The following is a 23,235-nucleotide window of genomic DNA, read 5'->3' as shown; positions in this document are numbered from 1 at the left end:
GGGAGGGTGTAGACTACCACATGCTGCCCTACTGTTGTTCTGGGGAGGGTGTAGACTACCACATGCTGCCCTACTGTAGGTCTGGGGAGGGTGTAGACTACCACATGCTGCCCTACTGTCGGTCTGGGGAGGGTGTAGACTACCACATGCTGCCCTACTGTTGTTCTGGGGAGGGTGTAGACTACCACATGCTGCTCTACTGTTGTTCTGGGGAGGGTGTAGACTACCACATGCTGCCCTACTGTCGGTCTGGGGAGGGTGTAGACTACCACATGCTGCCCTACTATCGGTCTGGGGAGGGTGTAGACTACCACATGCTGCCCTACTGTCTGTCTGGGGAGGGTGTAGACTACCACATGCTGCTCTACTGTTGTTCTGGGGAGGGTGTAGACTACCACATACTGCCCTACTGTTGGTCTGGGGAGGGTGTAGACTACCACATGCTGCCCTACTGTTGTTCTGGGGAGGGTGTAGACTACCACATGCTGCTCTACTGTTGTTCTGGGGAGGGTGTAGACTACCACATGCTGCCCTACTGTCGGTCTGGGGAGGGTGTACTGTAGACTACCACATGCTGCTCTACTGTCGGTCTGGGGAGGGTGTAGACTACCACATGCTGCCCTACTGTTGTTCTGGGGAGGGTGTAGACTACCACATGCTGCCCTACTGTTGTTCTGGGGAGGGTGTAGACTACCACATGCTGCCCTACTGTTGGTCTGGGGAGGGTGTAGACTACCACATGCTGCCCTACTGTCGGTCTGGGGAGGGTGACTACCACATGCTGCCCTACTGTTGTTCTGGGGAGGGTGTAGACTACCACATGCTGCCCTACTGTTGTTCTGGGGAGGGTGTAGACTACCACACGCTGCCCTACTGTTGTTCTGGGGAGGGTGTAGACTACCACATGCTGCTCTACTGTTGTTCTGGGGAGGGTGTAGACTACCACATGTCTACTCTTGCCTGCAGCAGGTATCTCTGATCATGGAACATGTCCGTATCAATAGTCTATGGATGCTATGCAAAGTGCACAATTTGGAAACACAAACACAAACCGCTGTTATTATCTTTTGGATAACGCTAAGCTGACAAACTGTTTGTGGTAACGTTAAGTGCTGTGGTGCGTTGGTCATGGGACGGGGTTGCACGGGGTTCAACCAGGTCTGTGAGCAGGAGCACGCGCACGCAGCCACGCACATGCACGGATGTGCACACAAGAATGCGCTGCACTCGACTGATGCGCCAACTCGCCAAGTACCCACCTGGCTACTTTGCATAACAATAGCTCAGGTCGTCAGGTGTGTTCAAATACGTCCTCAGATACATTCACACAAAAAGTGTGAATGAAATGTGTTACATGCCATTCCTAGAGGCAATTAGGCATTGTCTGTATTCTGTGCGCACGCGAGGGAACATTTATGCGCATGCCCGGGAGCAGGGTTCGAAATTAACGGGGGCTTGGGGCAAAATGCCCTCGAAAATTGACCAAATGCCCTCGAAAATCAGTTAAGGGGGGCAATAAAAGCCCCAGACAGTTTACTGATTATATATATAATTATATATATGCTCTACAGTGCGAGCATTTCCCCCGTATTTGCCCCTAATAATATGTGTGTGTGCGCGAACCGGAAAAATCATTTACTTGCAGAGTGAAGATTACAAAACAGCTCCGCTGTTAATAGTTAAGAAACTGGACTGAAATTCAGTTTTTGGGTGGAATGCAAAGAGGGAGGGAGGCGGGGCCCGCTGCGTGTTACAGGGTACTTGAGAGGTGCTGCGAACACAGACAGACAGAGAGCTCTGCTCTGCTTTCAGCAAGCATGCATAGTGCTGTGTAACATTAAGTTACACTGCTATCTTAACGTTAGCAAGCTAAGCATCTGCATAGCGCGACCTGTGTAACGTTAAGTAACTTGTGTTCGGCGGGGAAAGACCGTTCCATTTGTAACACAACTCCAAAGAATAACATCCAAATGATCCCGATGCGCATTTCCTTCATTCCACAGCGCTGAGCGCGCAACGTATTTCTTTTTTTAAAACTTTTACCAGTCAGCTGGTTCTTTTTAGCGTTTATCGCTTTTTTCTGGTCAAGCATGACCGACAGAAACAGGTTGAATGGGATATAGATCGGGGAAAGACACTCTGAGAAAATACGCCGAGTCCGGGAGTCGAACTCGTGTACCCCAGATCCGTGATGCGCACGGTTGTCCCCGACGCCGAAATAGCGCCGAGATAAGCGGTGAGCTACTGGAGCTCCCCTCGCGCAACGTATTTCATTGATCGATCTGACAACAACACAACTTGCCCTCAGGGACAATCATATTTAATCTATTTAGATAGAGTATGTATGTATTATTTACAGATAATTGAAGGTACCTCAAAACATGAAACCAAGCCATGTCACACATCGTGTGTGTGTGTGTTACTTGAACAATTGTCACTCTGCTCCTAAATTTCTGTGTGCTCCTAAATTTGTATTTAGATTTTATTTATTAACATTTTATTTAGGAGCACATGTGCTCCTTGGGAAAAAGGTTAGCGTAGAGCCCTATATATGGATTAACATTACGTTATCAAACATAGGGACGAAGACTGTAAAAAAAGTGTCAACAATGTTTTATAATCTTTGTTAATTTTCATTATAAAAAAGTTGTGCCCCCGAAATACAAAAAAAAGCCCCCGAAAATCAATTAAGGGGGGCAAAAAAAGCCCTTGAATTATTTTTTTTATTTCTAACCCTGCCCGGGAGCGCGCGTACACGTGGCGTCATTAAAACACAGTGCAACCAGGTATGAAATCACTGGTTAACTGGTTAAGATGAACCAGGTGAGAGTGTGTCAGAGAGAGAGATGAACCAGGTGAGTGTGTCAGAGAGAGAGATGAACCAGGTGAGAGTGTCAGAGAGAGAGATGAACCAGGTGAGAGAGTGTCAGAGAGAGATGAACCAGGTGAGTGTGTGTCAGAGAGAGATGAACCAGGTGAGAGTGTCAGAGAGAGATGAACCAGGTGAGTGTGTGTCAGAGAGAGAGATGAACCAGGTGAGAGAGTGTCAGAGAGAGATGAACCAGGTGAGTGTGTGTCAGAGAGAGAGATGAACCAGGTGAGAGAGTGTCAGAGAGAGATAAACCAGGTGAGAGAGTGTCAGAGAGAGATGAACCAGGTGAGTGTGTGTCAGAGAGAGAGATGAACCAGGTGAGAGAGTGTCAGAGAGAGATGAACCAGGTGAGAGAGTGTCAGAGAGAGAGATGAACCAGGTGAGTGTGTCAGAGAGATAGATGAACCAGGTGAGAGTGTGTCAGAGAGAGAGATGAACCAGGTGAGAGTGTCAGAGAGAGAGATGAACCAGGTGAGAGAGTGTCAGAGAGAGAGATGAACCAGGTGAGAGTGTGTCAGAGAGAGAGATGAACCAGGTGAGAGAGTGTCAGAGAGAGAGATGAACCAGGTGAGAGAGTGTCAGAGAGAGAGATGAACCAGGTGAGTGTGTGTCAGAGAGAGAGATGAACCAGGTGAGTGTCAGAGAGAGAGATGAACCAGGTGAGAGAGTGTCAGAGAGAGAGATGAACCAGGTGAGTGTGTGTCAGAGAGATAGATGAACCAGGTGAGAGAGTGTGTCAGAGAGAGATGAACCAGGTGAGTGTGTGTCAGAGAGAGATGAACCAGGTGAGTGTGTGTCAGAGAGAGAGATGAACCAGGTGAGAGAGTGTCAGAGAGAGATGAACCAGGTGAGTGTGTGTCAGAGAGAGAGATGAACCAGGTGAGAGTGTCAGAGAGAGATGAACCAGGTGAGAGAGTGTCAGAGAGAGATGAACCAGGTGAGAGAGTGTCAGAGAGAGAGATGAACCAGGTGAGTGTGTGTCAGAGAGAGAGATGAACCAGGTGAGAGTGTCAGAGAGAGATGAACCAGGTGAGTGTGTGTCAGAGAGAGAGATGAACCAGGTGAGAGTGTGTCAGAGAGAGATGAACCAGGTGAGTGTGTGTCAGAGAGAGAGATGAACCAGGTGAGAGAGTGTCAGAGAGAGAGATGAACCAGGTGAGTGTGTGTCAGAGAGAGAGATGAACCAGGTGAGTGTGTCAGAGAGAGATGAACCAGGTGAGAGAGTGTCAGAGAGAGAGATGAACCAGGTGAGAGTGTCAGAGAGAGATGAACCAGGTGAGTGTGTGTCAGAGAGAGATGAACCAGGTGAGAGAGTGTCAGAGAGAGATGAACCAGGTGAGAGAGTGTCAGAGAGAGAGATGAACCAGGTGAGTGTGTGTCAGAGAGAGAGATGAACCAGGTGAGAGTGTCAGAGAGAGAGATGAACCAGGTGAGTGTGTGTCAGAGAGAGAGATGAACCAGGTGAGAGTGTGTCAGAGAGAGAGATGAACCAGGTGAGTGTGTCAGAGAGAGATGAACCAGGTGAGAGTGTCAGAGAGAGAGATGAACCAGGTGAGAGTGTGTCAGAGAGAGAGATGAACCAGGTGAGTGTGTGTCAGAGAGAGATGAACCAGGTGAGAGAGTGTGTCAGAGAGAGAGATGAACCAGGTGAGTGTGTGTCAGAGAAAGAGATGAACCAGGTGAGTGTGTGTCAGAGAGAGATGAACCAGGTGAGAGTGTCAGAGAGAGAGATGAACCAGGTGAGTGTGTGTCAGAGAGAGAGATGAACCAGGTGAGAGAGTGTCAGAGAGAGAGATGAACCAGGTGAGTGTGTGTCAGAGAGAGAGATGAACCAGGTGAGTGTGTGTCAGAGAGAGAGATGAACCAGGTGAGTGTGTGTCAGAGAGAGATGAACCAGGTGAGAGTGTGTCAGAAAGAGATGAACCAGGTGAGTGTGTTAGAGAGAGATGAACCAGGTGAGAGAGTGTCAGAGAGAGATGAACCAGGTGAGAGAGTGTCAGAGAGAGAGATGAACCAGGTGAGTGTGTGTCAGAGAGAGATGAACCAGGTGAGTGTGTGTCAGAGAGAGATGAACCAGGTGAGTGTGTGTCAGAGAGAGATGAACCAGGTGAGTGTGTGTCAGAGAGAGAGATGAACCAGGTGAGTGTGTGTCAGAGAGAGATGAACCAGGTGAGTGTGTGTCAGAGAGAGATGAACCAGGTGAGTGTGTGTCAGAGAGAGATGAACCAGGTGAGAGTGTGTCAGAGAGAGATGAACCAGGTGAGTGTGTGTCAGAGAGAGAGATGAACCAGGTGAGTGTGTGTCAGAGAGAGATGAACCAGGTGAGTGTGTGTCAGAGAGAGATGAACCAGGTGAGTGTGTGTCAGAGAGAGATGAACCAGGTGAGAGTGTGTCAGAGAGAGGGGCAACAGGTGAGACAGATAGGAAGCTGGTGAGAGTGTGTCAGTAAGAGGTGTGTCAGGCTAGCCTACATTCCTCTGCTGGATGGACAGCACCACAGCTGGCCTACATTCCTGTGGGAAACACTGCAATGGGTCCAATATTACTGTAAAGGCTGCTGAACTATTGCAATTAAATTCTAATCATCAGGACAAACTAACTATACATGACCAGTCCACACACGTGTTTTGCCACAAGTTGAGGCTGCATCTCGCCATCTATCTGCGAGTGTCAAATGAACTCTAGAAGCACAAGAATGAACTCAAGGGTTTACATTACTAGGGGTGGGACGATACATCGATCCAGATCGATACATCGATGTAATTATCAACGATCGAATCGGATCGATGCGATGTAATAAGATCGATTCATATCGATACTCTTATTTTGAAAATCCTGTGGCGAGTCTCATAACTGATTGTGTTAAATGGGCATATGATATCATCTCATATCGATCGCAGGCACCTGAATCTAATCGTATCGTATTGTATCGTGAGAGACTTTGTGATATCGGCAAATATCGTATCATTGTCCAAAGAATCGATATCGTATCGTATCATGATGAAACTGGTGATTCCCACCCCTATACATTACTGTGTCACTTGTACATTGTATATTACTATTATTGCACGTTACTGTTACATTTGCACTCTGGTTAGATGCCAACTTGTTTTCATTGTACTGTACGTGTGCTGTGTAATGACAATACATTTTAATCTAATCTAAAGATAATACATGTTTTGCTGTTGCATGAGAAGGGGCTAAATGGTTCTCACCTCGCAACCCAAAAAGAGATATCCCCATTCAATCTGAGTAGCTAAACCAGAACCTTTTATTAGCAGAGTTCAGACACTGAAGGCTCTTAGCTAACCTCCCCCATGATGACATATTTCCGTTTGACATAGAAAGTGAAATAAGGGAACTGATCTGCTTAATTTGTTTATTAGACTTGTTTCAGGTTCCACATCAGCAGTATGCTTACAGAAGGACATAAGAATGATATACTTAAAGGTGCTGTAATTAACACAAAACACGGATTCAATGTCCCTGATGACATCGCTGGTGGCCATATTCAAACGAATTTACTCTCAATAACTCTCAAACTAAATGAATGTTTGCAAAACTGTTTAAAGTTTTGAAGTATGTGTGATTGTTTTTAGGTGAAGTGCCCCTGGGAATCCAACTCTGGGTCTTTCTTCTTCTATGTGTAGAAGTCAGGCCCGAGATATAGCCCCCCTCAACTATGCTTGCGCGCATACTCCAGCTTCCAGCTTTACAAAGGACTACATTAGGGGCAAAAAGGCGCGGTCGCAGTGTTACCACATGTACGGTAATTATCCGCCGCCGGGCAGCGTGTATACTTTCCGCAACGGAGTTCGGTTTCCGGGTTCCTCTGACCCGCCCCCCTTATCGCTGCCGCTGCCGCTGTGTTGCAGCGCAGAGCGCTCGCTTCCTGAGTCGCGAAACGCGCCACTCTGCTGTCAAGAAACGCGCTGTTGGTAACTCATCTTAATGTGCTGCTTATGCAGTTATCAGCTGTTCAAGAAACGCAGTCATCTTAATATGCTGCTTATGCACCACATCAAAACATGTAAAATATTTAAACAACCATTAAGCAGTGTTGGGCGCGTTACTCAGGAAGTATAGGAGTTGTGGAAAGCAGGATGAGAGAGCGTAGATTTCAGTGTGTATCATTTAATAATTTATCATTTAACATTTGAAAGGCATACATTGTTGTCATACAGAAGTACAGAATACTTTTATACAAAATGCTTCTTACTGTTACGCTCCAGAGACTGTGCTAGACAAGATAAGTATGAAATAAAATAGTATAGCATGTAAAATAGAAGTAAAAATAGAGGTCACAGTGTTCAGTATAGACATATGTACAATGTTCGATGCAGAATAGAAGTAACTGAGTTACCATACAATATACTATGCAATTCATTCTGATTTAATTACTGGACTGTCATTATTGTTATTATTATTTCTGTTATTGTCCTGTGATTCATCGTTGATTATTACTGTTACTGTATTGTTTATCTTGTTTCATGTAAAAAAAGGGAAAATAAAAAACATTTGTTAAAAAAAAAAAACATACTCAACCTCTACTGTCTTTAACTATGAATGAACACAACACTAACTTACACAGACCGTGACGCCAACCTCTACTGTCTATGAATGAACACAACACTAACTTACACTGACCGTGACGCCAACCTCTACTGTCTTTAACTATGAATGAACACAACACTAACTTACACTGACGCTAGGGCTGGGCGATATGGCCTAAATATGATATCACGATATTTTCTGACCTTTCGGCGATACACGATACGCATCACGATGTTTTTCTTTTTTTCCCCAAACAATTCATTATGAGGCTTACCAAGACAGTATTTGAGTTTGCAAGCTAACATTAAAGACAAAATAAAATACCCATGCATTTAGCATTTTTATATTATATATTAGATTTAGATTATTGGATTATTAGATTATATATTGCATATATTTAGCAATGAGATATTATATGATTTAGATATGAAATATGATGAATTGAAAATGTGGGACCCTGATGTAAACAAGACGAAAGTCTTTCTCTGGTCTGCATCCTCCAGTCCACTGTTGTTGTATTGAGCTGTACTGTATTGTACCCATGCTGCAATCTGTTAATAACGTTTTCATTCATTCAGACGGCAAACAGAATCATTTTGATTGACAGTCGAGTCTGCCAATTACGTCACACCGCTTGCACCCGCCCTGCTGTTCTTAGCACCAATCGGCAAGCGCGTATTAATTTTTTACTTCCGCCATTGGAGAGCTCAATGACAACAACAATAGCTCCCCGCGGCCGACGTTTAGCTTTTAGCTCCGCAGGAAGACTAAACGACTGGAGGCATAATGATTTTACTGCAACGGATGTTATAATAAAAGCCTTTCCATACATCTGTCTGATTGAAAACTTTATTAACAGACCGCAGAATGGGCACAACTGAGTCAGCACGGGCTGAGATATGAACGACTAATGCTTGCTATATCTAGGTCGACCTCGGACGTTGCTATGTAAATACGCTGATGTTATTGAACATGTAACTATATAACGTTAATGCCACAAAACGTATGCCTTTGTTATCATAAGTAGTAACTTTGATGCAGTAGTGTGTGTGTGGGGCGGCGCTGTTCAAAAGTTTCAACGTGTGGACCAGATTGACGCGACACAATCCTCTTGGGCAAAACATCACGATATCCACGATACGTTTAAAAAGTGTATCGTTAATGAACTGTACCCGATATTTATATAATATCGTCATATCGCCCAGCCCTAACTGACGCCAACCTCTACTGTCTTTAACTATGAATGAACACAACACTAACTTACACTGACGCCAACCTCTACTGTCTTTAACTATGAATGAACACAACACTAACTTACACTGACGCCAACCTCTACTGTCTTTAACTATGAATGAACACAACACTAACTTACACTGACGCTAACCTCTACTGTCTTTAACTAGATGACTGGACAAGAGCATGCGATGTGAAAAGCAACCTCTGTTGCGGAAAGTATACACGCCGCCGGGCATGAGAAAAACCCCAGTCGAAGGTTTCCACTCCAACCAAAATAGTGGGGGGCTGAGTTTACTACTGATCACTCCCTCACCTGACAAGTGGGGAAGCTGAGAGACGAGATACTGGCATCAGGAATTAAAAAAGTACGCGCACCCATTGTAGTTGGTCGCTTTAGATTTGTTTCCATATTGTGCAGGCAGCCCTGCGGTTGGGTCCACAAAATGAATGAATGAATGAATGAATGAATGAAAACTTTATTTAACAGATTGCAGAATGGGTACAATACAGTACGGCTCAATACACACAATTGTTAAGGGGATGCAGACCTGAGAAAGACGTTTGTCTTGTTTCCATCAGGGTCCCCCATTTTCAATTCATATAGACATTTATGACATACACAACATACATGACATTTATGGCATAGGGACATATAGGTATTTAGTACTGATACATTTGTGACATAAACGGTATTCAAATATACAGTACTGTTACCCCTAGATCCTGACAGAGTATATACATATGATGGGGAGGGGACTGTACATTAGGAGGGGGTGGGTGGGTGGGAGAGAGATATACATACGGCGGGGAGGGAATATATACCTGCGGTGGGGAGGAGACTGTCTATTAGGAGGTGGTGGGGGTTTTGGGCATTTACGGTGGCCAGTTTCGAATTGCAGTAGGTGCTCTTTAAGAGCGGTTTTGAATGTGGGTAGGGATTCACATTCCTTTACAGCTTTAGGTAGGGCGTTCCACATTGATGTGGCATAATTGCGAAACGTATTTAGTCCCTCGTTTGAGCCGAATCTGGGTTTAACATGATTTGTTGAGCTTCCTCTGGTGTAGTGGTTGTGGTATTCACTGACCTTTGGGAAGTATTTTGACATGTACATGGGTACCTTAGTCGTATAGTGTATCTTGTAGACCAGGCCCATTGCAAGTTGCTGTACTCTAGTGTTGTCAAAAATATCGAAGTATCGATACATATCGATACTGAATATTTAAAACGGCTTCGATACTCATTTCCCGAAGTACCGATACTTTCTGCAGTATCGGTACCAGCTGGCTTGCTCCCGCAAGTTGTTGACAGACAGACGCGCTGCCAGAGCCTTGCCCTTCCGCCTCCTCCTCGCTCAGAGCAACAGACACAAGCTGCTACAGCCTCCTCCCCCTCACAGCCGGGCAGCGCAGCCCTGTCTTCAGTTTGTAAACAACGCTATTATTAGCTAACGTTAGCTGTCGTTCCTCCGTTAGCTTAATGCTAGCTAGCTGGCCACCTATTACTTCATGGAAACGGAGTAACGTCAAGCCGAGCCCACTACACCAGTACACGCATGAACTCGACACAACTACCCCGTTTCCAACGTTAGGTCGAGCGGAGCCGGAGCCCATCCTACACTAGTACACGCATGAACTCGACACAACTACCCCGTTTCCAACGTTAGGTCGAGCGGAGCCGGAGCCCATCCTACACCAGTACACGCATGAACTCGACACAACGTTACCCCGCCTCCATGAAGTGTCCAATTAGCAGCAATGTTGTTGAAAATGTAACGTTAATAAATGCTCCGAGCATAGCTCCGGAGAAATCTCCCTCTCTCTCTCTCTCTCTCTCAGCCACTCAGCTAACACTGGCCTCTCTCTCTCTCTCTCTCTCTCTCAAGTACCCTTGTTTTCGGGTCATAACTAGAAAGGTGCGCTCAGTAGACCTAAAATCTCCAGCAGCCACTCTCTCTTTCTCTCTCTCTCTCTCTCTCTCTCTCTCTCTCTCTGATCTAAAGATAAACAAAGGGTTTTAAAAGTGTATTTATCTTCTCGTATAGTACCAGAGAGAAGCTGAGGAGAATCAACCAGCAACAAAAGCAAAATTTGTTAAAAAAATAAATAAATAATTATAATAAAAAAGAAATTATTATAATTTTTTTTTTTTGGTATCGAAAGTATCGAAAGTATCGATACTTTTCAAGGTATCGTATCGAAGTCGAAATTCCAGTATCGTGACAACACTACTGTACTCTGTCGTCTACTCTAAGCCATCCTAGGTTGTCAAAGTGGGCAGGGGTGAGGTGGGTTCTGGGGGTAAGGTCAAGTAGTAGTCTGACCAGTTTGTTTTGTGATGTTTGTAATTTTGTTTTAAGCGCCTTTGAGGTGCTTTGGTACCATGAGGTGCACGCATAGTCGTAGTACCCTTGAATGAGTGCTCCTGCCAGAGTCTTCAGGGTATTCTTGTTTACCAGAGAGGAGATCCGGTACAAGAATCTAGTTCGTTGGTTGACTTTTTTTTATTACATTGGATGCCATTTTGTCACAGGAAAGATTTGCCTCTAGGATGGAACCCAGGTAGGTAATTTCGTCTTTCCTTGTGACAATATTGTCACCCACTGTAACTGAGAAGCCATCGGTCTTGCTGAGTTTGTTATTTGAACCGAAGAGAATGGACTCTGTTTTGCCCAGGTGTAATGATAGTTTGTTATCAGCGAGCCATATGCAGATTTTGCCTAGTTCCGAGCTGAGGGTTTTTTCAACCTGCAACTTGTTCTTGTCAGAGACCAGCAGGGCTGAGTCGTCCGCAAACAGGAACAAGTTGCAGTCACAGGCTGACGACATGTCATTTGCATAAATTAGGAAGAGTAGCGGTCCTAGTATGCTTCCGTGTGGAACACCACAGTTCACTGTGAGGGGGGGGGATAGAGTACCGTTTACCTCTACCATCTGTTCTCTCCCCTCCAGGTAGGATTGCATCCAGCTCACTGATAAGCTCACTGATAAGCTATCACACTTAAAATAAGTCATGTGATTTCAGTCAATCAACCAAATCAATCTATGGTGACACCTTTGGAGGACGCAGCACGGTACCATGCTTTTCTGATCACCAAAAGTATGGCTCGCTGCATCACACACACACACACACAAAACAAATGAAATGATCCGCATTACCCTAAAAATGCTATCCATCTCAATCCATTTTCACGGGATTTACAACAGGCCAGGGAGACGGAAAGGATACGGCTAACCCGAGTGGAATGAATGAATGAATGAATGAATGAATGAATGAAAACGTTATTTAACAGATTGCAGAATGGGTACAATACAGTACGGCTCAATACACACAAGTGTTAAGGGGATGCAGACCAGAGAAAGACGTTTGTCTTGTTTACATCAGGGTCCCCCATTTTCAATCCATAGAAACATTCATCAATCGTGAATATGGGCGCAATGTGGCGTCTACTGAGCATTTGGCCATTTCCTGCACAAATCGCCTACAACATACATACATACTGTACTGTACTGTATGTAACATACAACATACATGACACAGACTGTGCTCCCGAGGCCAGGAGGAGGAACAGAGAACCACGCGGCAGCTGAGCGACCGACCGACCGCCCGGCGATGCTACTATACTAGCTCACAAAAGAAGAAGGCACAAAAGCTGCAGAACGACCGTAAAAGCATGCGTTTCTGTGTCAAACGCCACACTAAAACGCACAATATTTGGTACTACTGTGTGCATTTTAGGCGCAGCACACACACTATGCCCACATGGGATTTCATTTCACATGGCTTATTATGCCCATTGCATTCATTGATTGATATTTTTACTGGACGTGTGTGTGTGTGTGTGTGTGTGTATATCATGTGGCAGAGATCAGATTGTTAAAACAGTGGAGTCAGCTGGTGACGTGGAGGAGAAGACGCGTCCTCAACGACAAAACCTGAGACAATAATAAATAATAATAATAATGTTGAGGTACAAACCCGACGACCAGAGTGCGATGGATGGGGAAATAAACGGGGTTAGAAGAACAAAACAAAAAAGGACGAGGACAAGCGTCCGGGGGGGAATGTTTTACGAGCTTGTTTTAAAAAGGAGCTGCTGTGACTGATGGTATATTATAGCTCCAGACATAAATACCGTTAGCCGCGCGCCGGTCGAGCGGCTGAGATGATCGATGCCGCCTCTCTCTCTCTCGGCCACCACACTCACCACAATCACCGACGTCCTCACCGCCTCGGACACGCTCTGTCGGACCTCGGCGGCCGTCCCGGGTTTGCTCAACCTCTTCGTGAATTTTCGCACCTCGGACATAATTTATTTCTTCTCTTCCACCTCGTGTTTGTTTTCCCGGTGTATATATATCATGTACGAGTACGAGTAGCGAGTGTGGACCGTGGACCCGTGGTACCCGCAGCAGCAGCAACCAGCAACCAGCGGAGCGGACGATGGAATGGACCAGCCAGCCAGAGGTTGAGACGCGAGCGGGCGGGGCGGCGGTAGGGGATATCTGCAGAGCCGCACAATAGGGGATATCTGCAGAGCCGCACAATAGGGGATATCTGCAGAGCCGCAAGCAGTGATGCGTTCCTCATGGGACGGAGTTGCACGCAGTCAGGCACGTTGGGGGGGGGGGGTGCGCGCATTTTTTTATTGCGAAGAATTAAAAAAATATATATATTTTTTTATGACAGTATTTATATATTTGTATATTATATACTGTAACTGTATAACTTTAACACTGTATATTATAAGTTTATCCTGCTCAAATCACTTCACCATTTTAATATTGTGTGTATTGAGCCGTACTGTATTGTAGCCATTCTCCAATCTGTTAAATAAAGTTTTCATTCATTCATTACACTACTGTACGTACACAATCATACGTGTAAAACCGACAAGATTGCAGCGGAGTAGATTTTCGAGTGATGACAGACTGTCACAGACTGATTGAATGACAGGTGAAACAACTAATTGTATTCACCTCCCGTCTCCCGCCCTTCCCACGCGCCACGAACCACTGAGCTACTGTGATACAGTGCTTGCGCAGTCAGCAGTGGCGAATCCTTGTGGAAGCCAACGGAAGCCATGCCTCCCTATAAATTTCATATCAAATTATGAAATATGAAATATGAAAAAAAAAGAAAAAATTAAAATATAATTTTTTTTTAATATAGTTTACATTCATTTTCATCTGTGCATCTGTGTTTTTTTTTTTTTTTTTTTTTTTTATGTCTCCCTCTTCTCCTTCTCACTCCCTCTAACACACTGTCAGACTGTGCTCACTACTGCAGCTAGTATAGGAGAGAAGCAGTGGGTAGGTCTCTTTCTCCAGGCTTCCAGCATTATAGAGTGAGTCCAAACTCCAAATCCGATCCTAGCCAATCAGATTCGAGCTGACTGCCACTGGGCCACACCCTAAAAGTTTGAAACGGAGCTGGGAGGAAGACGTTCAGCATAATATTCCACCTGGAGGCGGGGCAGGTGCCATATTTTCCCCTCTGCACTCTGAACATTGTATTAACCCGTAACTGTTCCCACGGGCCGAATATTGCCCCGATCCTCGCGAGATTAAATCCACGGGGACCTCTCGGCGTGCCGAAGCTTTTCCTAAATCACTTCCATCATCGAAAACGAGGGGAAAAGGTCGGCTCGCGACCCTGAAAATGTCGCGTGATTTTAAAAACGCTGTATTAAGTGAGCCTATTATGGGATCCACGCGAGCTTTCTATCGTGGAAACATCTGGGCGTCCCGCAACTTTTACTGATTCACATGTAGCCCCTAAAATGCTTAGAAAAGGAAAACAGAAAGCGTGGAATAAACTCGCCGAAACGGAAAAGTGTCCCACGGGCGCGCCGTGATTCCGATCCGCGTGAAAATATTCACGGCCATAGAGGAGACCGTGGGACACCTTTTTGCAACCGAATATGTGTCTCGAATTTGCTCCCACGCGGCGCGCAAAATCGCGCAAGGAAAAATCGGACCAAAAATTAACCAATGCTCCAGCAGTATTAATGACCCTGATGTAAACAAGACAAACGTCTTTCTCTGGTCTGCATCCCCTTATACAATTGTGTGTGAATGAATGAATGAATGAAAACTTTATTAACAGATTGCAGAATGGGTACAGTACAGTACAGCTCAATACATACAATTGTTAAGGGGATGCAGACCAGAGAAAGACTTTCGTCTTGTTTACATCAGGGTCCCCCATTTTCAATTCATCGTAAATGTGTATTGAGCCGTACTGTATTGTACCCATTCTGCAATCTGTTAAATAAATAAAAATAACGTTTGACTGGCCGCCGAGCCATACTGTAGTGTACATGGTGACTGCTTGACTAAAAAAAAAAAAAAAAAAAAAAATATTAATAAAAATATTGAATAATTTTTTTTTTAATAATTTTTTTTTGGCTTCCCCTGTTATTTTACCCACGCGACGCCACTGGCAGTCAGTCGATTTGAGCTAGTAGTCAGACTTTGCTAGCACAGAATGTCTCACTCGCAGAAAAGAAAAATATCAGATTTCTTTTCGAAACGTCCCGCCGGTCCCAGTGACAGTCCCACTAAATCTGATAAACGTCAGAGAGAGACAGAGACGACAGGTTCAGCCTCAGCATCAGGTATTGAAGACCATGAGAAATCTCGCATTCATTCAGATGCGAGTCAAAAATGTGCAGCGCTTACTATAAGCAGGGGTGGGGGAAAGAGTGAAATAATATCATTGATGACTTTCTTCCACAGCCACATCCATGCTAGAGAGTTTTTTTTTGTGTTTTCAGTTATTTCTTTATCTCTTTTTATCTAAATATTTGTGCACAATGCAGATGGGTCTGATTGATATTATTGTTGTTTTTTGTTTTTCTTTCCCAGCAGCATATGCTGTGTGTTTGAGTATTTTGCAGATGTGTTTTTCAACAACCTCAGTGTGGGGGGGATGGGGTGGGAATGAGGGAGGGGAAGGGGAAAAAAAGAAAAAAAATGGAAAATTTACGATATCGATAACTGTAAATGTTAAAAAAAAAATCCTGCAATAAAGAAAGAAAAAAAAAGAAAAAGAAAAAAAAAGAAAATGTGCAGCGCTGAAAAGTAAGCCAATTAATGCACTGCTTTCCGAAGCAATTCATCATCATCAGGTGGCTTCTTCGTTCCGAAGGTTGCCTATCACTCTCCAACCCATTCTGTCCCCACTTCTTCTCTCCAACTCCGTGACTCCGCCTCTCACTCCACTCCAATCACAGACGTCGTCTACCCAGCCTCTTCTTGGTCTTCCACTTCCTCTCTTTCCATCCACCTTCCCCATCACCACCTTCTTGAACATCTCCCCGCTGGATCCTCTCAGAACATGCCTGCACAACTCCATCTTTCTCTTTTTCAACCTCTCCAGCAGCTGTCCTCCTTGCATATCCGCTCTTCTCAGTGCCTCCTCATTCTTGATCTTATCCTTCCATGTTATCTTCAGAATCTTCCTCAGTGTCCACATTTCAAAAGAGTCTATCATCCTCTTTGCCGCTTCATTCAGCGTCCATGCTTCTGCTCCGTATGAAAAGACTGACATAGGACTTCCGGTATGAGAGCAGACGGGTAACACACGTGCGGTAGGGCTCCTGGTCAAATGAGCGAAAAAACAGATAAATAGAGACCCGAAAAGTGATTAAAAATAAAAGATGCACACGAGAAGTAAGGAAGAGACAACGATTGTGAAGGAAAGAGAAATGGAGAACACACGAGAAGAGGAGAATTTGAAGAAACAGAGCCCCCGAAGCGAAGCCGAGAAGGGACAGGCGGAAGAAGGGGGAGGTCCCGCTGAGGCAGACACGGGAATGCCAGGATGGGCCGTGGTCATGCAGGCCGGGATATTGGAGACCATAACAGCGACGATAAAACTGAACACGGACACGATAAGGAACGATATTGGGAAGTTACGGGAGGAATTGAGGAAGGAACAGGAGGACTTCAGAGGTGAAATGAATACAGAACTCAAAAGGGTGGATGAGAAGATGGCGGAACAGGACAGAAACGTAACAGAGTTACAGACTAGAACGGCGCAAACGGAGGAATGGAACACAGAGATACACGAGGTGTTAACGTGTGCGATTCAAAAACAAGAACAGATGGAGACAAAGATATCGGACATGGAGGGGAGGTCACGGAGAAATAACATCAGAATATGGGGATTGAAAGAAGGAGTCGAAGGGGAATCGGTGACCCAATATGTGGAAAAGCTTATCAAGGAACAACTGGAGGAGACGGGACTGGAAAAAATGGAGATACAGAGGGCCCACAGGGCGTTGGCTCCGAGACCGAAACCGGACAGACCTCCAAGGGCGGTGATTATTAACTTTCTGAGATTTGAGGTTAAGGAATTGATACTCAGAACCGCGTGGACCAAGAAGATAGAAATCGAGGGGAAAAGACTGTCGTTTGATCACGATTACTCGACAGCGGTAGCAATAACACGCAGGTCCTACGCGGGACTGAAGAGAATTCTGAAAGAAAACGGAATGAAATTCCAATCACCCATGACCTCGCTAAGGATTCACTGGAAGGAAGGGACGGTGACGTACGCGACGGCGCGGGAGGCGGCGGAGGAGATGAGGCGACGGGGGATGCAGATGGCGGAGGACGGAGAAGGAAGGGGACAGGAGGGCCAGACGCTGAGCCTGCAGCAGAGAATGGAGAAAGCACGCAGATGGACCAGAGTAGGAGATCGAAACCCGGGAGAGGAGGGAGGAGAGAGGAGAAGGCCGAGGTGAGACGTGACAGACCGAAGGCGGAGACGGACGAGGAGGCCAGAGACGGAGAAGGAGGGGAGAGGAGGCGGGAGGAGACGAACGGATGAGTACACGCACAAGAGATTGAAAAAACTATCCAAATAGAGACAAAATATAGAAACTGAAATAATATATACATAAACACACATTCCCAGGTAGAGGCAGGATATAGGAACGAACATAACGTATACATGGACACATAATACACATGCTGATGGAGGAAATATAATTAGGTATGATAGACAGAACACAGAACATATTGAAACAAATACATAGACACACGCTGCGAGTAACACAGTTGGAAGGGATTAAGGGGATAAATGGACATCACATAGAAAATAGAGGGGAGGAAAAGAAAGTAAGAAGGGGTACACAGAAGACACCACACACGGGTTTGGGAGGAAGGAGGGACATTGGAACATATGAGCCACATTGAGAGGGACCTAGGAAATGGGGGTCTTTGATCAGAATGAAGGACAGAGCGCTTTTGACCAGGAGCTCGACAGCAATAAAAACAGTAAGAAGGCTGGACAAATATGACGAGCGGTTGGGGGTAAAGGTTTCAAACCCCCAAGCCGTCAGGAGGAGGCCTCTCACTAGGAGAGCAATTACTCCTCACCCACCAGCAGGGGACAGGGGGGGACACAGGGACCCCCCGAACGCCTTGGGAGCACTTGTAAAGTTTATGTTTTTTATTTATGTTAATCATTATATGTATTCGGTGAAGAGAGCGGAGGCTACAACCAGAGGGGGGAATGAATGTGACATGGGGGGGACTGACAGACGAAAGAAGAAGAAAGATGACAATGGTTAAAGGTATAAAAATGATGTCGTTAAACGTTAATGGAATGAATAATACGATAAAGAGGGGCAAAGTGATGTTGAAATGTAAAAAAAGTGAGATGGAAGTGATTTATCTGCAGGAGACACATTTGGTAGCACAGGATCATGAGAAACTGAAGAGATTTGGATATGAAAATGCATACTATAGTTCCTTTAAACGGAACCTGAGGAGAGGAGTAATCACGTTAATCAAAAACAGTCAAATTTGAATTGATCAAGGAAGTAAGAGACAAGGAGGGAAGGTTTGTTCTGGTGAAGGGAAAAATGGAGGGTCAAATGATTACGTTAGTGAATGTTTATGCACCCCCAGAGAGTGAGAGGGATTTATATGAGACAATTTTTTATGTGATAGTGATGGAACTAGAAGGGATATTGATATGCGCGGGAGATTTTAATGTAGTACTGAATCACGACCTAGACACCACGAGTACTAGAAAAGGACGGGCACCAATCAGTAGATATATGAATATTCAGATGACGGAAATGGGAATTACAGATGTTTGGAGGGGGATGCACGCCATGGACAGGGAATACACACATTACTCACACCCGCACGTGACATATGCGAGAATAGACAACTTTTTGATGACGACGGGGGACAGTTACAGGGTACGGGAGAGCAGAATAGGAGTAGCGGACATATCGGATCACAGTGCCATATATCTGACAGTAGATCTAGAAGGGAGACGGAGGAACACGATCTGGAGACTAAATGTAGGAATATTAAATAACAAGGGGGTGGTGAGTCAGATCAAGGAGGAGATAGCCAGGTATAAGGAAGAAAATGACAATGGGGCGGTAGATCCGAACATTCTATGGGACACACTGAAGGTGGTGATAAGGGGGAAATTGATGGAGAAGACAGCAATGCTGAAGAAGGCCAGAACGGAGACATATCACAATCTGATAGGGAAGCTGAAGAAGCTAGAGGGGAGACACCAGATATCAAAAGAACAGGAAACGCTCGGAGAAATCAAAGAAGTAAAGGCCAGGATAAATAGAGAATTATTGACGGAAATAGAAAAGAAAGCGAGGTTCATGAAACAAACGTACTATGAAGGGGGACCAAAAGCGACCAGACTGTTGGCTAGGAGAATTAGGACGCAACAGAAGTTGAACACGATACACACAATAAGGGATACAAAGACTAATGAAATATTGAGAGACCCAGCTGAAATAGAGAGGACATTTAGAGAATACTATGAGAAACTATACACACAGCCAAAAGCAGCGGGAGAAGAGGAAATAGAAGCATATCTGGAGAAGCTAGAGTTACCATCGATAGGGAAAGAACAGAATGAAGAATTAAATAAAATAATTACGGAACGAGAACTGGAAGAGGCAATTAGTAGAGCTAAAAACAACAAATCTCTGGGGAGCGACGGATTCCCATCGGAATTCTACAAGACATTTAGAACGGAATTAGCACCCATGTTAGGGGCGGCGTTCAGACACACGATGGAAGAGGGCAAAATGCCCCCCTCGTGGAAGGAAGCCATAATCACCACGATACCGAAGGAAGGGAAGGATAGAGAATTATGTAGTAGTTTCAGACCTGTGTCCATACTCAACGTGGATTACAAGATGTATACATCGATAATATCAAAGAGATTTGAGACGTTTATGCCAGACATTATAGATGAAGATCAAACTGGATTTATTAAAGGGAGACAGACACAGGACAACGTGAGAAAGACATTACACATAGTAGAGGAGATACAAAAACAAGGTGGTAGCACGGTACTGATTAGCCTAGATGCAGAAAAAGCATTCGACAGTGTGAGCTGGACATTTTTATATAAAACATTGATGAGGTTCGGACTGAACGGGAGGGCGATGAAGATGATCAAGGCGCTATATCAAGAACCGACAGCGAGGGTTAAGGTGAATGGCAGCCTGACGGATAGAATCAGATTAGAGAGGGCTACCAGACAGGGATGTTGTCTCTCACCAACGCTCTTCGCCGTTTTCATAGAACCACTGGCACAACTGATCAGACAGACCGAGGACATTAAGGGAGTAAGGATAAAGGGAACGGAATATAAACTAGGCCTATTTGCGGACGACGTGATAGTATACATGAGGCAACCAGACAAGAGCTTCCCGGCACTGATGGATCTACTGAAGGAATATGGCCACTACTCAGGATACAAACTAAACGTGACAAAGACACAGACCTTAGCATGGAACTATACCCCAACGACGGAAATTAGGGAACAGTACGGGATAAGATGGGACATGGACAAGATTAAATACTTAGGGGTGAACATCACGAGAGGGGTGGGGAAACTGTTTGAGGCGAACTATACACAGATAAATCAGAACATCAAGAGAGACTTGGAGAGATGGACAGTAATGCCCTTGGACTTCAATTCAAGAACAGAGGTCATTAAAATGAACATACTAGCAAGGTTACTGTACCTGTTCCAATCACTGCCAATACAAATACCACAGAATCAATTCAGGGAGTGGGACAGACTGATATCTAGGTTCATATGGGCGGGGAGAAGACCACGGGTCAGATATAAAACACTACAACTACCAAAGGAAGAGGGAGGGATGGCAGTACCCAGCCTACAAGATTATTATTATGCAGCGCAACTGAGAGCAGTGACGTGCTGGTGTAACGACAAATATGAGGCAAGATGGAAAGACATTGAAAAAGAAGGGGAGGGATACAAGGTACAAGCTCTGGTGGGAGATAGGGAACTGTTCAAAGAAAAAGAGGGACTGTTAGATCCTATCACCAAATGCACCTTGACCATATGGAACAGAGTAGTAAAAACACACAAATTAGAGAAGCAGTCAGGGGTTCTGAGATGGATAGCACATGACAAGAGATTCAAACCAGGGAGGCTGGACCATGGATTCAGGAGGTGGGAGAGGGGGGGGGGGGGGCAACAGCGATATGCAAAATGATAGAGAAGGGGGAAATGCAAACACTACAAAAATTAAAGGAGAACTTTGGACTAGAAAACAGGGACCACTTCAGATATCTACAGATTAGAGATTACTATAATAAAGAAATAAGAGGGGACAAGGAAGAAGAACAGAATGGAATAATTAGGATGATAGTAAGGGCATACGAAGGAGGGAAAGGAAGGGTAATATCAGCACTGTACCGGGCTATAATGACCAGCAAGGGACACACGACTGATTATATAAGGGAGAAATGGGAGAGAGAACTAGAGATAGGAATAACAGGGAAGGAATGGGGGAACATATGCGAGGTGCAACATTCAACAACAGGATCGAGGATATGGAAAGAGTTTGGATGGAAAAACATAATCAGATTCTTTATAACCCCAGAGCTGAAGGGAAAATATGCACCAACACAAAGAGCATGCTGGAGGATGTGTGGGAAGGAGGGGGCAAATCACACACACATATTCTGGGGATGTCAGAAGCTGAAGGGGTATTGGGAGGAGATAGGGGAGGCAATGATCAGAATATTAGGATACGGGTTACCATAAACAGGACTGGTGCTTTACTTAGGAGACCTGACACACGAGGGAATACAAGGGGGGGACAAATATTTAATAAAGATAATGTTGATAGTGGCCAGAAAAGCAATAACAAGACTGTGGTACAAAGAAGACCCACCGACAATAGCACAATGGGTAGGAATAGTGGAGGAGATACAGGATATGGAGAGGATAACACACATGCTGAGGTTACAGGAAGAGAAATTTGGAGAAAGATGGGGAAAGTGGGAGGATTACAAGGGGAACGAAAACGACATCACAGAGGAAGAACCAAATGCATCACAAGAGGGCGAAGGGTAAAGGAGGAAAGAGGTTCAAGGAGGGTCTCTGAACCCATGTCACACACTTTTGACTTAGTTAGCATTTTCTGATTTTATTTTTTATTTTTTTTGGGGTATTACAATTGTATTATATTTTTTTTACTTTATTATTTATGTCTGTTTAACAATGTTGTATTATGGGTTCCATTTTTGTGTAAGTGTTGTTTGTCTATAAATGTTAATAAAAATGTAAGTTAAAAAAGAAAAAAGAAAAGACTGACATAACATACGTTTCCAAAATCCTGGTCTTCGTTTTCCAACTTATGTTTCTTCTCAATAATTCTTTATGGTTCCAGAATGCGCCCTTTGCAATTCCGGTTCTTCTCTTAATGTCCATGTTAGCTCTTCCACCTTCACTGATCCAGCTTCCAAGGTACATGTACTCCTTCACTTGTTCAAGTTTTTCTCCATCCACCTGTATTTTACAAACAGTTCCTGGTGTTTTTTCAATGATCATTACTTTAGTTTTCTTTGTGTTTAGCGACATTCCATAGTTTTTGCATTCGACATTCAGCTTATTCATCATGTCCTGTAGATCTTCTTGACAGTTACAGACTATAGCAGTGTCATCCGCGTATCTTATATTGGTGATGTTCTCTTCGCCAAGTTTTACTCCTTTCCCTCCTCTCAGACCTTTTTTCATCAGTGATTCACTGTACATATTAAAGAGTACAGGGGACAAGATGCATCCTTGTCTTACACCCTTCTCCACCGGGAAGTCTCTTGATTTCTCCTTTCCTATTCTAACATTAGCCTTCTGCCTCCAGTATAAGTTGGCAATTATTCTTCGGTCAGAAACTGGTATTTTGAATTCTTCCATTGTTCTCATCAATGTTGTATGTTCAACTCTGTCGAAGGCCTTCGTGAAATCGATGAAGCAAATATACAGCTTCTTCTGCTGGTCTATCGATTTTTCACCAATGATTCTGAGTTGGCAGATTGCATCTCTTGTTCCTTTTCCTTTGCGAAAACCCATTTGGCTATCCAAGAGCTGATGTTCAATTATGGGTTCTATTCTGTTCTTGATGATTTTCAGGAGTACTTTTGATGCATGAGATATCAAACTGATAGTCCTGTAATTGTTGCATTCTGTGGCTCTTCCGGTCTTTGGGATTGCAAAAAACAAATGACAGCGAGGAAAATGCTAGAGCTGCAGT

The 23,235-nt window shown here is 44.6% G+C and overlaps 1 protein-coding gene across 3 annotated transcripts in view; it reads right to left on the bottom strand.

Moving 5' to 3' along the window:
• dock11 (dedicator of cytokinesis 11) overlaps nucleotides 1-13,056 on the bottom strand; it is a 328,275-nt gene extending 315,219 nt beyond the window's left edge. For all 3 annotated transcript variants that reach the window (XM_084319393.1, XM_084319394.1, XM_084319395.1), the window contains exon 1: nucleotides 12,868-13,056. In XM_084319393.1, the coding sequence (XP_084175519.1) occupies nucleotides 12,868-12,969 (102 nt within the window). In that variant the 5' untranslated portion in view covers nucleotides 12,970-13,056. The remainder of the gene's footprint in view (nucleotides 1-12,867) is intronic.
• Nucleotides 13,057-23,235: the final 10,179 nt, after the last annotated feature.

Source organism: Notolepis coatsorum, assembly GCF_963971535.1.
Source record: "Notolepis coatsorum genome assembly, chromosome: 1".
NCBI classification, from domain to species: Eukaryota; Metazoa; Chordata; class Actinopteri; order Aulopiformes; family Paralepididae; genus Notolepis; species Notolepis coatsorum.
This window is presented reverse-complemented; position numbering and strand designations above follow the sequence as displayed.